Below are 14,834 nucleotides of genomic sequence, written 5' to 3'. Positions count from 1 at the left end.
CCGCCCGTCCCGCCAGGCCGAGCTGGGCCGGGCCGGGCCGGGCCGCGCCGAGTCGAGTCTGGCCGAGCCGGACCGGCTGGGCACAGGGGGCGGGCGCCGACTCTGCGGCCTGGACCGTGTTGCGCACTTAACCGCCCTGCGGGCCACAGGGCAAAATCGCCATAGGCCAAGGTGCATATAGAAAACAAAGGAGCATTAAGCCCAATCTATGTCGTGTTTTCAAGGAAGAAAACGGAAATGTGTAGTCGAGCTTTTTTGTACCCTGAAGTGTTTTTTTTATTGCCCTAAGTGATTTCCACAGGTTCTGGAATAACTCTTACAGCTTTGCCTTGTGCCCTCCTCTTTGGTGTGGGCTTTAAAAAAAAAAAAAAAATCAAACCCACATATTAAAAGGGGGCTTTTTATCTGCCATCTAATGGCTTCAGAGCGATAATACACTATTATCTTCTTAAACCAGGAAAAGGGGGGGGAGGGATTTTTCAGAAAAATTAAAAAAGAAAGTTTTTGTAGCTGTTCAGTTGCCACTAAGAGATTGCACAGTCAAACCGACTCTAAACACACTAGTTTGGATTCCTAAATATTTTCAAGAAAAGAATCTTCTCGTTTGAAACTTTGAATTAAAATAAAACACATTTACTCCACATATTTTTTAACAAAAAGAAAAGTCACATCAGGAAAATATCTGATTTTGTGGTAGCTGACGTAGTGTTTTCTTGTACGTGAATAGAATCCTGACATGTAGTGCACATTGATCCATAGCTTTAACTGACTCTGGGCTTTTGCTGACCAGGGTCTGTTTAATACACTCCATTCTAGGCCAAATCAGGACAAAAAGAAAAGATCCGAATCTAGGTATTTTATAATCTGCTTTTTAACCTCTAACCGCAGAGCACGCTGATCAGACCTCATATCTCGGAGGTTTAGGAGACAAGTTAGAACTGTAGCATGTACCCGTTCATTTTGTTTAATTTATGGTGTCTGTGTCTGTGTTAGTGCGTCCGCACATGTGCAAGCATTTAAAGAAAGGAGGAAAGAGTAGGCCGCTAGGTTGCAGCAGACAGTTCTGGGGCCAAACAGGGCCCACCCTCTTAGACAACAGTCTTTCCTTGGCACAGAAGGCACCACACCTCACACCACTCTCCCCGGGCGCCTGATGGACTGAGCCCCACCAGGGGACGCCGCTCCCTGGGCCTGGGCAGGGCTCGAGAGCACTCTCTCTTTCCCTTTCTTCCCACCACAAGCACTGATGACTGTTGACGTCGTGGGAAGCTTCCTTCCCTGCAGAAGAGAGAACGTGGCAGTCTGGGCTCTGCTCCCACCCCTGTAGAGATGGCCCAACTCACACCAAAACGTTGATGCTCTTCACTTCCAGACCAGACCATTGGCCCTTCATTCATTTTGCCTCTTGGAATGTTCTTTTATGCAGTCTTTTACTTAGTCTTTTAGGGCAGTCTAAGTGCAAATCAAAAGTCTAACTTGTCTCTGATTCCTCCTGTTGTCTATGTGTATATGCGTGAGAATAGAGGCGGATGAGAGTGTGCGTGTGTGCGTGTGTGCAATTTTATACGTCTGTGTATTTTCTTAAGTACCTGTGCACACATAGAGTGCATTACTGCCACCTTTTTTCAATAAGCTGTTTTATCAGTTATGGCTTCTACAAGTTTGCTAATTTAGACTCCTTTATTGCCATATCTTTAAACTAACAATAGATGATTTCGGTATATATATATATTTTTTTTTGCTTATTTATAGGTGCTGTATTTTATTATCTGATTGTTAGGAAGGGATGAAAGGGGCAAATATTCTTTAGAGGGATAGACTGCCGGCAGTATTGGGTATAATTTACAAGATGTAGTTGTCATACTGTATATTACTGATTGAAAACTTTTTGACCGTATTGTGTATCATTGAAACCTTTGTCTTAGGTCAACATCTTTGGATGACATTTTAATGGTGCATTCATTATTTCTTAAGTTTAATTAATATTATCTTTTTTGATTTGGGGGGTGGGAGGGAGTTATAATTTTAGAGGTATGCTCCCGCTATTACACCTCAGTGTGCTTGTATTAATTAACTTGTAGGACTTTGACTGTAAGATGTGAAACCACATTTCTTGCATGACGTTTTAGAAATTATATATTTCATTTACAGTCTTTTAACCTGCAACTGCAGCACTTAGTTCAAGTTTTCACAAATTTAAGAGTCACTACACTAAAGACAATGCCTTTTCATGAATAAGAAGTTTTCAGAAGGCTCTAGGAGGCTGGGAGGCAGGCCGTTTGTCTATTGATGGTTACATCATCTCTGAACTTGAAATCTGGTTCAGTGAGAAGAGAATTCAAAACGGAGGAGCATAAGGGGAAACGGATTAACATCTGGCTCAATTCAGGTGCATTAAGAAGAGCAAGTTTGCATCAGTGACCCTTAGGACAGTGAGTAGCAGAGCCCTGACAGTACTGTGGTGTCCTCTCCACAAAAACCTTGAGGGAATTTTGTTATCATGTGTGATGAATCACTAAATATCTGATTTTCATCAGATTGAAAAGCAGGGAGTTAACAGGAAATGTTAGGGTAGCATTTTAGTTTTAAAGGCATGACTGTTATTTACGGAGGTGTTAAATCCAAGGAAATCGAAAAAGTATAAATTTGTCCATCCTAGTGGCCAAATAGTAACAGTCTAAATTAGCCACTTTGGCTCTTCCAAGCAATTCAGTCGTTTTTGTTGTTGTTATTGTTTTAACTAGGTTATTGTTGGTTTCCATTCTGTCTCTTTTGCCAGACTTAACATCTGGGTGCTCGATACAATCAGTTGGTTAAATTTTGCTTGCAGTTCTGTGTTTGTATTTTTTCTCTATTTATTTTTTTATTACAATCCCAACCCTATGCTCTTTTGTGTTAAGCTACACTGTATGTAATACTTCTAAGAGCTGCCACTAAATAACAGAAACCTGTTAGCAGGGGGAGGTGTCCCCCTCCTTATTGTGCCCCTCAATTTGAGTCCAAGGGTTGATCTTTCATCTCGATAAGCAATATTCAAGTGCCTTGAACAGCATCCTCTCTGTGGGGTATACCTTCAGCTGGCTGGCGTTCCAAGCAGTAGTTCCCACCGGCAGCCAACCTCTTCCTCTTTCCGCTCCATCAGTTTAAAAAGCTGATTTGTACCTCTCCCCTGGGGAAAACAGTTCTGCGTAAAACACTAACACTTAATTACAAGCTCCATTATACCATTTTAAATGGCTTCTTGTTAATTGGAGGCAGTGTTCATAACTTAAGGTTTTTGCCATTATTTAGCTGGCTAAGTAGAGGCTCAGCATAAAATCAGTGTTCATGGTCAGCCTCTTGACCCTTGGTTCCTGCCCATGCTCTCCTGTGGTGTCTATGGTGGAAGGTGGGTAGGTTCTGGCCTAGACCCATGCCCGCTCGCTTCCACCGCCCAGCTCCCGGGAAACCTCCTCCCTTGAACAGCCAGTACAGTCAGGATGTCTGTGATTTCTGTCCGCCAGACTGCTCTTCTTTGAAAGGATTACCACAGCCATTTAGCTCAACTCAATTATTCTCAAAGCCTACCTGTCCAAGGAACTTGACAGCATGAGGTGGCTCACGGTCAGCAGACTGCCCCTGGGATGCAGGCTTGGGAGAAGTCTCCAGGAATTGTCAGGATCTTGACTCGTGTGACTACTGTCAAACCCTTGCCACTGTGGGAGAATACCCGAGATGGACTGAGGCAAAAAGATAACCGCTCATGGCCTCCCTTTACTTCCAAAGCACAAATGCTTCCCCACCCAGCCTCCTTCCTGTTGGTGTCATTGTTTTCCCTTCATTTAAAAACCATCCTGTCCAGTGTGGATGTGCAGGTCTGCTGGTTAGCAGTCCAGACCCAGAGTGCTACAGAGCTTTGGCTTAAGTGTTCCTCTGTGCTCTCTGGCCGTGAGAGACCCTCCCCACCCACACCCACCCCTGGTCCAGTTGGCCAGCTCAAGGAGGAAGGGAAACACCTCATCTGCCTCTTTGACCAGGGCACATCAGAAATGCAGCTCATGAGCAAACCAAGCGGCAGTCAGGTTGTACTTTAATCTGAGGGAGAGCTCTAGTGTCAGCTGACCTCCCTTTAGATCATGCAGCAGTCATGCCGTTTGAGACTGGAGCAAGAGTCACCAGATAGCTCAGGCCACAGGAGGGTACCTTCTCGGCTAACGTTGGACTGGATTTCTGTTCCTCCTGAACTCACGTCCTTTCATACGGGGGTGATCAGTGAACTCTTGACATTCTATGCAATGTTTTTCATTCCTCTGATTTTAGAAAAACAAACCTCACTGAAAATAGCGGGTTGGGGGGCGGGAAATATACGCACATCCTTCTGGGATTAGCATAAAGTAAAACAGTGATAGTGACTTAACTAGAGAAGGGGGACAGTAGCCTTTGCCTTAAATACACTATGACAGGCGCCTTTCAACAGGCCTATAAAAAGAAGAGTGCCCGTAGCCATCCCAAGTCCCTACTTTCGGAGGCCAGTAAGCCAGCTGTGTGGGGGAGATGTAGCAAGGCGAGGTTCTGGCATGCGTGGTGGGCTGTTAGCCATGTCCCTTCAGGCTGGAGGTTTGGCTCCCTCCCTGGATGGCCTCCCTTGTCACACTCCTCATTTGTCCCCGTCTACCTCACTAACCCATGCTCCCATTTGACATCACTCCTCACCCCACACCCCTGAGAACCATGCAGCAAGTGGGCTCAGGGGAGAGAAAAAGCTAGAAGGGTGGCATCCGTGAATATATCTTGGCCTGGTAGGCAGGCATCTTCTCTTCTGGTGAGCACAACATGGACAGGCAGCTGTGTTCTGAGAGACATGAATTTTTCTCTTGAATTCCACCTGTTCTTGAATCTCTGGCAGCTGTTTCCTTGACAGGCAGGGGCGGTCTCAGGCGTCAGAGGGCCTCGTCTTTGGCCTGCCTTTGCTTTCTGCCCATTCCTGCTCAGCTGTTAAGATCCATCACAGCCATTTCCCTTGCCCTGGGCTGCCCCTAAATGGCCATGTGAGGACACTCCCCCAGGGTTGCTACCTGGCACTGGGGAACTCTGTCTTTATTGTCTCTGGCACTGGGAGGTTATTACTTAAGCTCCACTGTGACACTCCTTTGGAAGCGTCTCAAGGACAGGAGAGGATATGGCATTCGCCAGCCCACTCGCCCATTCTTCAATCACATAACTGTTCTTCCCAAAAGAATGTGCCAGTTTCCACCCAGTGCTACAGAAAACCAGCTCCCAGGGCTGCTGGTTGGATGTGGATCCACCCACCCTGGTGGCCGAAGCATTGTCCTGATGGAAAGAATTTGCAAGTGGAAGAAGCCTAAGATCTGTGCCGTCTCCATGTGCTCGGGCATGTGCCAGGAAAAGCTTGTTTAGAAATCGCCCTAGTGCTTCTGCAGTTTCAACTGGACCTTGATGGCATTAGGGGAGCCTTCGTGACCCTCAAGGCAGAGCTGCTGCCCTGAGTGGCAAGTGGTGGCCTGAAACACCAAGTTACACAGTTCCATTTTCCAGTGCACCGAGTGGCAGACTGACCAGCATGCTTGCTAAGAGAGTGGTCCAGTTTGACGATGTCGTTTCAATTCTCATCAGTTTCTGCCTTTTGGTAGACAAAGTGTACCGGGAAAAGAAAGGGAAACCAGTTCCAAAAAGATCCAGCCTATGAACCCCTTAGAGGTGTGCCGAAAGCTGAGGCCAGAGCCCTCGGTGTGAATCAAGATGGTAGAGGCAGGGCCCTGAGGAGCCGTGAGCTGAGCAAAAAGGAGCCCCTCGCCAGAGTCTTCCTGCCCCAGCAGCCCGTGAGTCTCACCCTTGGTCAGGGAAGAAGAGGGAAATGCAGTCCCCCCCTGCGTCTGTCCCACTTGCAGGAACTGCCCGCAGGCCCGGCTACAACCCTTCCGTCACCTCCTCCCCTCCAAAGATACAGTGTCCACACTGACAGTGGCATCGTTTCCATTTTCATTTTTGGATGAAGTGACATTTAGCTTTAACAAGACATTTCCAAAGCGCCTAGTCTTCTCCAAAATGCTAACTTTTAAAGTTGGGCGTTGTAGGCGAAGAATCCTAAAAAAGGCTAGCGAGAGAAAGACATTAGGCTATGCATAAATGTGCACTTCCCCAACCCCTGTTATTAAACTTTTAAAATACCTTTGACTTGCTTTTCATGGATCGTTTTAGTTTACCCGATACTGTTGAGTATAGTCTGTATTACTGTAATTTCTGTAGTGTTTAGGCTTTAATTTCTACCACAAAATGTAGTATTTGCTATGTATCAAGCTTTCTGTAATCAGAAAGGAAAGGTGCCTTATATCCCAATGTCACGGCTACAACCTATGGAAAATAATCAGAAGCACAGTGTGTACGGAAGCATTGGGACTTCCGTTGGTGAAACTAGACTCCTGTCAGCAAGACGCATTGAAGTGGCACGGGGCTGTTTTTGTTTTATAGTTCCTTTTTTCTTTTTCCTTTTGTCTTTTTTTTTTTTTCGTAGTTTGCTTTAAACAGAAAGCACTTAAATAGATGCCTATGTGTAAAAGCTCTGTGCAATAGAAATCATTTTTCTTCATTTTTAAGAGATAATGTATTGCACACCAAATGAACTCAAAGTAAGCTTTAGACCAGGACGATTCAGGTTGTGGATGAGTATGTTCACTGTAGTTCCGTTTGTTCATGAACTGAAGGGAAAACAGGCTTCCCCAGTCCCCCACCCACCCCCCAGCCTGCCTCTTGCTGACCACCGAGCTAGGCCTACAGGGCACCAGCTGGAGCTGCTGGCTGGGTGGCAGAGTGGGTGTGTTTATGACTCAGCAGCTGAGAACCTCCGGAGTGTGAGACCACAGCCATCCCTTCCAGCACTTAACCTTTTCTTGTTGAAATGGATTGACTGCTACTGACCTGCCAGCGTGCGTGAGGATAATTATAAAAGGATGTTTCCTTGAGAAAAAAAAAAAATTATTTCTATCCTCTTCTATTTATTATTAGGTTAATCATTTAAGTTCTTATCAGGAGTGTATTATTGTTTTGTGTTGTTGTTGTTGCTGTTATTATAAATGCTTTTTGCTATCACTCCAGTGGTTACTGTCTTCTGCCTCCTGCCCTCCCCACCCCCAAAAAAAGAACCGAAGGGTCTGGGGATGTGACTGGGGCGGCAGAGGGGCCTTCTTCAGCAGAATTAGATGTCTGTCTCCAGAGTAGCCACTCAAAAACTGGTGGTCTCTACATGTCTAACTTTTTAAATGAGAGAGTTATTGAACAAAAATCTACCAGTGTGAGGAAATGCCGAGTTGAAGAACACTCGTGTGAGAAGCTTCAGAGGAGACTTAGAAAAGCAAAGTTCAGTTCCCCAAAGCCTCCTAGAGCCTCTGGTAAGACTTCTGGGTTCATGACATTTCAGCGAGCCCTGGTCGGAGAGGGTGCGGTGGCCTGGCCAAGGCAATGACTTCCGAGTGAAAGAGTGGTTTCTTGCAAGGCTCACATGGGTTGACATATTTTAATTGGCTTTTGTTGTTGTTGTTTTTCTTGCGTACAAATTTTGTCAAAACCATCTTGCAAAGCAACAGTGTTCCTTAGTCCATCTGTGGCTTGAGGACCCACACCAGGGAGGCCATGGGGAAACCCCTTTCCCCTAATGTGGTTAAGCGTGGAGGGAGGTTAGCTGTGGGCAGAGCTTTCTGTGGCTAGAAGCACAGCCAGCAAGACACCTAGTTGCTTGCGATCAGGTGTGAGAGTGAAGCCTCGGGCCTGTGGGCTCACCCTCCTTCGTGGGCACAGGAGAAGGAAGCCTCCCCCAGGCCAGGGACAGGGGCCCTGTGCACCCAGGGTGGAACCAGAGAGCTGCCTCCGTTCCCAAAGGGCCCACCTACCCATGACTCACTTTCTGTTCCATTACTTTTCCCCGTTCTGAAATTGTTGGGGGTGCTGATTTTGTTATCTCTTTGAAAGAAAGCCCTCCAATGAAATAACTGCCCCCACCCCACCCCCAAAGAGTTTTCATTTCTCTCTAATTAGTCTATGCATTTCTCTCTCTCGGGCCGTTTTCTGCCTCTTTCCTTGAGAAAACGGGCATCTCGTGTCCCACCATCTGAGACCCCTCAGAAAATGCTGTGCATTTTGGAGACGTGAGGATTCATTCAAAATTCTTAAAGCATTTGAGAATAGCTTATTATAAAATAAAAGTGGGAATAAAAGAAAAGGTGGTTCTCCCACGTCCCTTTCCACTGAGTAAGACCTAGCTCTTTGCGATTGTGCAATAACTACTTGCCTGCGAGCGGGTAGCCACGCTCCTGTCCAGACTACTAACAGCACAAGCCAGGCGTGCTCACGGAGTGGCAAATTCTTCCAGAGAATTCTTCATAAGCTCAGCTCCCCCCAGTGTATCGTGGTGTCTTACATTTTAGCAGTATTTTATATTTTCTGTAACGCACTAAGTCTTAGATGTTTTTAGAGCTCGTTTGTTAATACTCACAATCACAGACTTTTTTTTAAAATCCTCACAGAGACCCAATTGACCAAAAAAAAAAAAGCATCTTTTTTTTTTTTTTTTTTTTTTTTTTAATGTACAAATAGTTTTGAGAAGCCTGTGACCCATCTCTGGTAACATTTTATTTCTTGCTATTTGTTTTCGACATTAAGAGTCAAAAGTTGATCCGGCTGGCGCCGGGGTGGGGGAGGCACCCGTCGGCCCCTCGGCGTTGTCCCTTCTGTCTTTGGTTAGCCATACGATGTTTGTTCTCAGCACTGTACAACGGTCCCTATATGATATGGAGAAGCAATATCACTGTATGAAACTCACACCATGTATTATTATTATTCACTAGCACCCTAGGTGTGATAATTGAAGTAAATATCTTTTATACAAACACAAGAATGTGTGGGTCGTTTTTATTTAAAGTGCTCTGGCCTGAGGAGAAGCAGCAAACACTTTTATTCTGGGTCCAAAGGCACCTCAACAATTGCCATTCTGAGGTAGCCTTCCCTCCGCCCTCTTGTGTTTCCAGTGGCGTGCGGCTTATGGGCAGGTGTCACCAGAAACCTGGGCCAGGGTTAGGATGTGTGGGGATCTGGGCACCAGCAGGCCCCACTGTCCAGTTTTCTGTCTAGGCACGAGGTATGTGTTCCTTAGGGCCCTGCATCCCTGCTTACTGTTGTCATCCTTGCTGTTCAGGCACCCTTGAAGCACTGACCCTCCTAGCATCTGCTTCCTTGCTTGTGAAATGGGGACACCATCGCCTATCTCACAGGCTTGTGAGGACCAGGAATTGTGGCCAGCAGTGCTGGGTATGATACTGGGCTGATGGTAGCAGCAAACAAATGGGGCGTTGGTACCCAGGGCCACGGCCAGGTACCTCCAACTTGGCCTCGGCCTGCTCCCTGTAGGGGTCTCTCATCTAGTCCCTGACTTCTGATGTAAAGATGGGCCAGCCAAGGGTACCCGTTAACTCAGGCAAATGAGTTCCCACTCAGGAAGGAGGGAACGTTGTCTTGTAGGTTCTGGAATGATCAGGTTCCTAAGAAGGGGTCTCTCCAGCCAGCACTTGGTGCTGGAGGTGGGAGAGCCCTGAGAGTTGGCTTCTAGGTGGTCCACTTGCTTGTGACAGGACGTTTCTCATCTTGAGATCTACATGGTTGGAAAAGAATTGCCATCCTCACTGATGTGTGATTGGTTGGGGGATATTAGTTCATTGTGCGTTAATTTGTAGTTTTTAGAATGTGAAGCTCCCACACAGAAGTGTGAGTTAAACTGGACTCAATCCTTCCTCCAGTGGGAGACCCCAGAGCACGGGACAGTCTCCCACCAGTGCCAGGTGCTCCCGGCAGGTCGGAGTCTCATCTGGTCGCTCAGGGACATGGGTGTGTCTAAAGCTGCCACAGATGTCTCCTGCTCCCAAGATGGGAGAAATTAGTGTAAAACCACTCAGCTAACATTCTGCTACTTTTTTGTTTGTTATTTTAGGTATGCCCCCACTTTTTAAAGATCTGCTATCCGGACGTGGTTCCATAGTGTAGCAGTTAGCACGTCTGCTTTACACGCAGAAGGTCCTAGGTCCGCGCCCCAATGGAGTCATGGTCCATGGTCTACGGCCATGCCACCCTGAACAAGCCCAATGTCTGATCTCGTGAAGCTAAGCAGGGTCAAGTCTGGTTAATACTTCGATGGGAGACCACCTAGGAAGACCAGGTGCTATAGGCATAAATAATATTAAATTAAAAAAAAAAAAAAAGATCCGCTATCCTCTAGTTAAATTAAAATATAAAATGTTAAAAAAAAAAACCACTCAGCACAAAGTTCTTTTACCCAGAAGTTCTCCCCAAAGTGCTTTTAAATTGAGATTTAATTAAGCAAAACAGTAGTTGTCAATGGTTTTGCAGACCTGACTCTGTTTTTGTAAACTGCCAGTTCCCGAGACAGAAAAGGGAACAAAATTTCTTGTTGTGACTGCAGCTGGGCGATGCCCCCACCCTAGGCAGAGTGCTCAGCCTCTGTGTGTGGCCTTTCTTTTTGCCCTGTAGTTAAGTTGGTCTCAATGAAATGATGTGCCTTATTTGATGCCCTGAGGAAACACAATTACAGATGTATGGGGTTAGACAACTTGATGATATAATTATTAGAGTGCGTGAATCGTCTGCCATGATCCTGTCTGCTATGTTTAAAAGGGCCGCCAAGTGGCTGCCTTGGGGCCTACTGCTGCTTCCACGGCCCTCACATGCTGGCTCTAGGAGGCATGCAGCTTGCTGGTCTCTGCTTCAGCACAGCATAGGTTCATGCAGGGTGGTGGGGTGTATTAGAAGCTGAGCTAAGAATATGGATTGTGGTGTTGGTAGGGGGCCCCTGGTCATCAGGCCCTTGATCGGAGTCTGGCCCACCCAGTGTGGGGTGAACTGTTAATGGAAGAGGGAGACACAGCCCATGCCCAGTCTTGGGCAGGCATTCAGAAGTTCCTGCCTCTTCCAGGAAACTTAGACTCTCAGAATGTCAGTAGAAAGGGCCTTTATCTCAAAACAAAATAGTTTGTGGACAGGTAAAAGCAAAGCTACTCTGTTTGTGGGGGCGGCGGGGCGGGGAGGGGCGGTGAAGCTCCAGGGAGTGAGTTTGAGGACTCCACTCCACTCACTTTTCAGGGAGGCATCAGGGCCCATCCTCTTGGTCAAGAAGCATTGCACTGGTGTCCCAGCTGGTGACCATGGACAAGTCTTAGTTGATGCTCAAGAAATCTTTTCTGAAAGAATGAATTTAACTTCATCGAGCTTCCATTTCCATCTCTGGAAAGGGGATATAATAATGCCTAGCTCAAGGCTGCTGGGAGGACTAAGCGAGAACATCTGTAAACTGCTCAGCATGACTCCAAAGCCCACGGCAGGCACTCAGTACATGTTCATTGTGGCTGCCAACGAGGGTGATATTTCATCGAATTTGGTTGCCAGAGTAGCTCCCTCTGATCGAAGTTGTTTCCACCTGTGCCGAAGCAGGAAAGGTCCCCACTCAGGACCAGGCACTCCTGCAGGTTAGCCAGAGCACCGACAGCTGCCCTCCTAACGTTGCCACCGGTGGTGCCCGTGATGTACCAATTGGCGCGAAACTCAGGCAGCAGAGTCCTCTGCAGCCCTCTGTTGAAAATTCAAATCTCGGGCTGCTTAGATGGCTGAGGCTGCCACCCCTGGACTCAGCCGCAGACAAGAGGGAAGGACCCTCCCTACTCCTCACTCTTGTGAGAGGCGGCTGCGCCTTCCACAGAGGTGGTTTCCTCTTAGAGACTCATGTGATTTAAGCAACTGTCAAGGCTGATCCCAGTCCCATTACAGCCAAGCCCAGCCGCCTTCCACATTTGAGGAGACTAGATTCTCTGGGGCCATGTTTCTCAGCTGGGGGTGACTTTTCCCCCAGGACATTTGGCAATGTCTGAAGACACTTTGGGCTGTCACAAGTGGCAGGAAGAGGTGCTATTGGCATCTAGAGGGCGGAGGACAGAGATATGTAAATATCCTACAATGCATAAGACAGTTCCCTAACCCCCAACAAAGAATGACCTGGCCCCAAATGTCCACAGTGTCAAGGTCTAGAATGAGGGGCAGGCACAGGCTTGCTTGGCTGTGCCACTCAGCCCAGCTAAGGCCACCTCCCTTCTTAGAGCTCCTTCAAGATTTATTCAGCAGATAGTCACTGAGAACTTCTCTGTGCCAGGAACGGGCTCCAGGCTAGGTGTCCGATGGCCTCAAGTGGCTCATAGCCCAGAGGGGAGACAGACCAGGTGCAGAACCACAGCCTGGGCTGGTCCTGTAATTGGCGCTGAGGGGACATCTGAGCAGCAACTTGGGAAAGGGTGGGTCTTCCCAGGGAGCGGCCTTGAAATGGAAAGAGACATTCGCGGCGGGCAGGCGTGATGGCACACCAAACTGAGGGGCGGCACGTGCACAGAGGCGACAGTGTCAGAGGACTAGCAAGCCACTGTGCTGGGGAAGGGCACGCTGGGTGGGAGGATGACCACGTTGTTGATAAGAACAAAGCCAGTCTGGAGGATGGCAGCTCTAGATAAGGCTTGTTCTTTTCATCTAACTTCTAGAAGGACTCAGGTGTAGCCAAGAGCATCTGCAGCCATGCTTAAAGCGCAAGGGTCCCAGCTGGGGAGAAAGTGTCCCCATCCCTCCACCCCATACACTCATCGGCAAGATGCAGGGTCACCCTAGGGCTCAGCGCTGGCAGATGTGCAGTTTCAGTGTCAGGGCTTGCTGGAGGGGTCCAGGCGAGGCCCAGCAGTTACGAGGTGGTGGGGAGCAGAGGCTGGCTGGCTCGCCAGGTTCCTGCCGCCCATGCCCAGCCAGTTGTGCTTCCCTGCTGGGTGGAATCCACTCAGCCAGTCGGCCACTGTGCTCCGAGGGCTGACCCTGCGCCACTGCTCTGGTCACTGGGGCTATCGCAAGAGACAGACATGGAGCTTACCTTCTGGTGGGAGGAGACAGATGGTAGCCATAATAAATGAGTGAATTACATAGTAACCTAGATGGCGGTAAATGTTATGGGGGAAAAATAAGGTAAGGGGGACTAGAGGAGCAAGTAGAGGGGTTAAAGTGTTAAATCTGGTGGTCAAGGTAGGCATGGCCAAGATGGTAACATGTGAACAGAGCCTTGACAGAGGTAAGGAATGAACCATGCAGATGCCCGAGGGAAGAACATTCCAGGCAGAGGGGAGAGCAAGCACAAACGGCCTGTGATGTATGTGTGCAGGAGCCAGTGTAGTTGGAGCAGAGTAACCACAGGGCAGAGTGGGAGACAACCAGGCCAGAGAGACAGAGAGCTGGTGGGGCCTGTGGGCCACTGCAGGGCTTTGGCTGGTACTCCGAAGGTTGTGGAGGCCGCTGGAGGGTGGTCTGATCTTACTGTTTAAAAGGCTCTCCGGCTGCGGCTTCGTGACTTGATTGTAGCGGAGAGAGGGTGGGAAAAGGGAGACCAGTGAGGAGGCTGTTGCCATAATCGAAATGAGAGGTCTTAAGTCAGACCTAGTGGTGGCAGTGGTGAAAGGTGATTGGGTTCTGGATGTATTTTGAAGGTAGAACCAACTATAGGACTTGCGACAGATTAGTTGTAAGGAGTGAGCGAGAAGAGCATGGCTACCCCCAGGCATCTGTGTCTAAGGCTTTCTTGAGGGCGGGAAACCCTGCGTTACTCAGTCAGCCACCTGCAAGCCAGGTAGATGCCTGGCCTCTGCTCCCCACGGCCCTGAGGATGCCAACTCCTGGGGCTGTGCAGCAGGGGTCCTGCTGCAGTGAAGCAGATTTGGGGGGATCAGGCTTTAATTTGGACCTGTTAAGTTTGAGGTACCAGTTATATATCCGAGTAGAGAATGAGCCCAGGCAAAGGAGATATGTAAATGGAGATATCTATTAGAGAGTCGTCATCAGCTTATTAATGGCACTCAAGGTGGCCAGAGTGAATGAGAGGAAACCGAAAAGTATGTGGGGTCGGCACCCCGGGTGCAGCAGTGTTCATAGCTTAGTGAGGAGGAGGAGAACCTGCAAAGGAAACAGGCCTGGGAGGGTGCAGTGACCTGGAAACCAGGTGCTGATGGGTCAGTAAGATGAGGGTTGAGGACATAGTGATGCGCAAGGTCATCCAAACCTTGGCAAAAACAGTAATGGAGTGGGCATCTGAATCTGATGGGAAGAGTTTAGGGAAGCGGACGCTTGGAATAGACAGCTTCTTCAGGGAGTTATACTGGAGGAGGCAGTGGAGTCAGGAGAGAGAGAGTCAGATGGGACAATAACATGTCTGTGCTTATGGAAAGAGCTGATGCTGCAGAGGGCGGACACTTGCTGGGGGACCCCTCTCATAGGAATGAAGGGCTGGCACCTGCCGGCACAGGGAGCGATCGGCACTCATCTCTGGCCACGTGTGGGGACAGACAGGTGCAGAGGCAGGACGGGGGTGGATACGCAAGTGCTTAGCTTCACTCCTCCAAGCAGAGAGACGATGTACTCCGAGCAGCTCCAGAGCACCCACGTGGCTTGTAGGTGGCTGACTGAATAATGCCGGGTTTCCCGCCCTCGAGAAAGCCTTAGACACAACACCCCAGGCCTTGCCACCCAACTCCAGTTGTGATATTTCTGCATTTAATCAGTCACCAGTCAGAAATCACGCCTTGACCATAGTTATAATCCTGCCTCCTTAAGTCTCGACCTTGACTTTGCTGTGATTTCTTTCTCCCCTTTGTGAAATGCGCCCTCTAGGAAACCTTCCCAGATTCTCCCAGAAGAACGAGGTCCCATGAATTTTCACAAGCGTAGGGGGCTGTCTTGGGCCCGTCTCACAGGGGCCTCTGCCA

General features: G+C 48.4%; 1 protein-coding gene across 1 annotated transcript in view; it reads left to right on the top strand.

Moving 5' to 3' along the window:
- The window catches only part of CUX1 (cut like homeobox 1), a 286,591-nt gene that overhangs the window by 260,566 nt on the left and 11,191 nt on the right, over window positions 1-14,834 (top strand). Inside the window, exon 26 of the mRNA XM_023537497.1 lies at window positions 17-171. Within this exon, the coding sequence (XP_023393265.1) occupies window positions 17-171 (155 nt within the window). The remainder of the gene's footprint in view (window positions 1-16; window positions 172-14,834) is intronic.

This window comes from Pteropus vampyrus, unplaced genomic scaffold (genome assembly GCF_000151845.1).
Source record: "Pteropus vampyrus isolate Shadow unplaced genomic scaffold, Pvam_2.0 Scaffold193, whole genome shotgun sequence".
In the NCBI taxonomy this organism is placed as follows: Eukaryota; Metazoa; Chordata; class Mammalia; order Chiroptera; family Pteropodidae; genus Pteropus; species Pteropus vampyrus.
The sequence above is the reverse complement of the archived record's forward strand: the minus strand, read 5'-3'. Positions and strand labels throughout refer to the sequence as shown.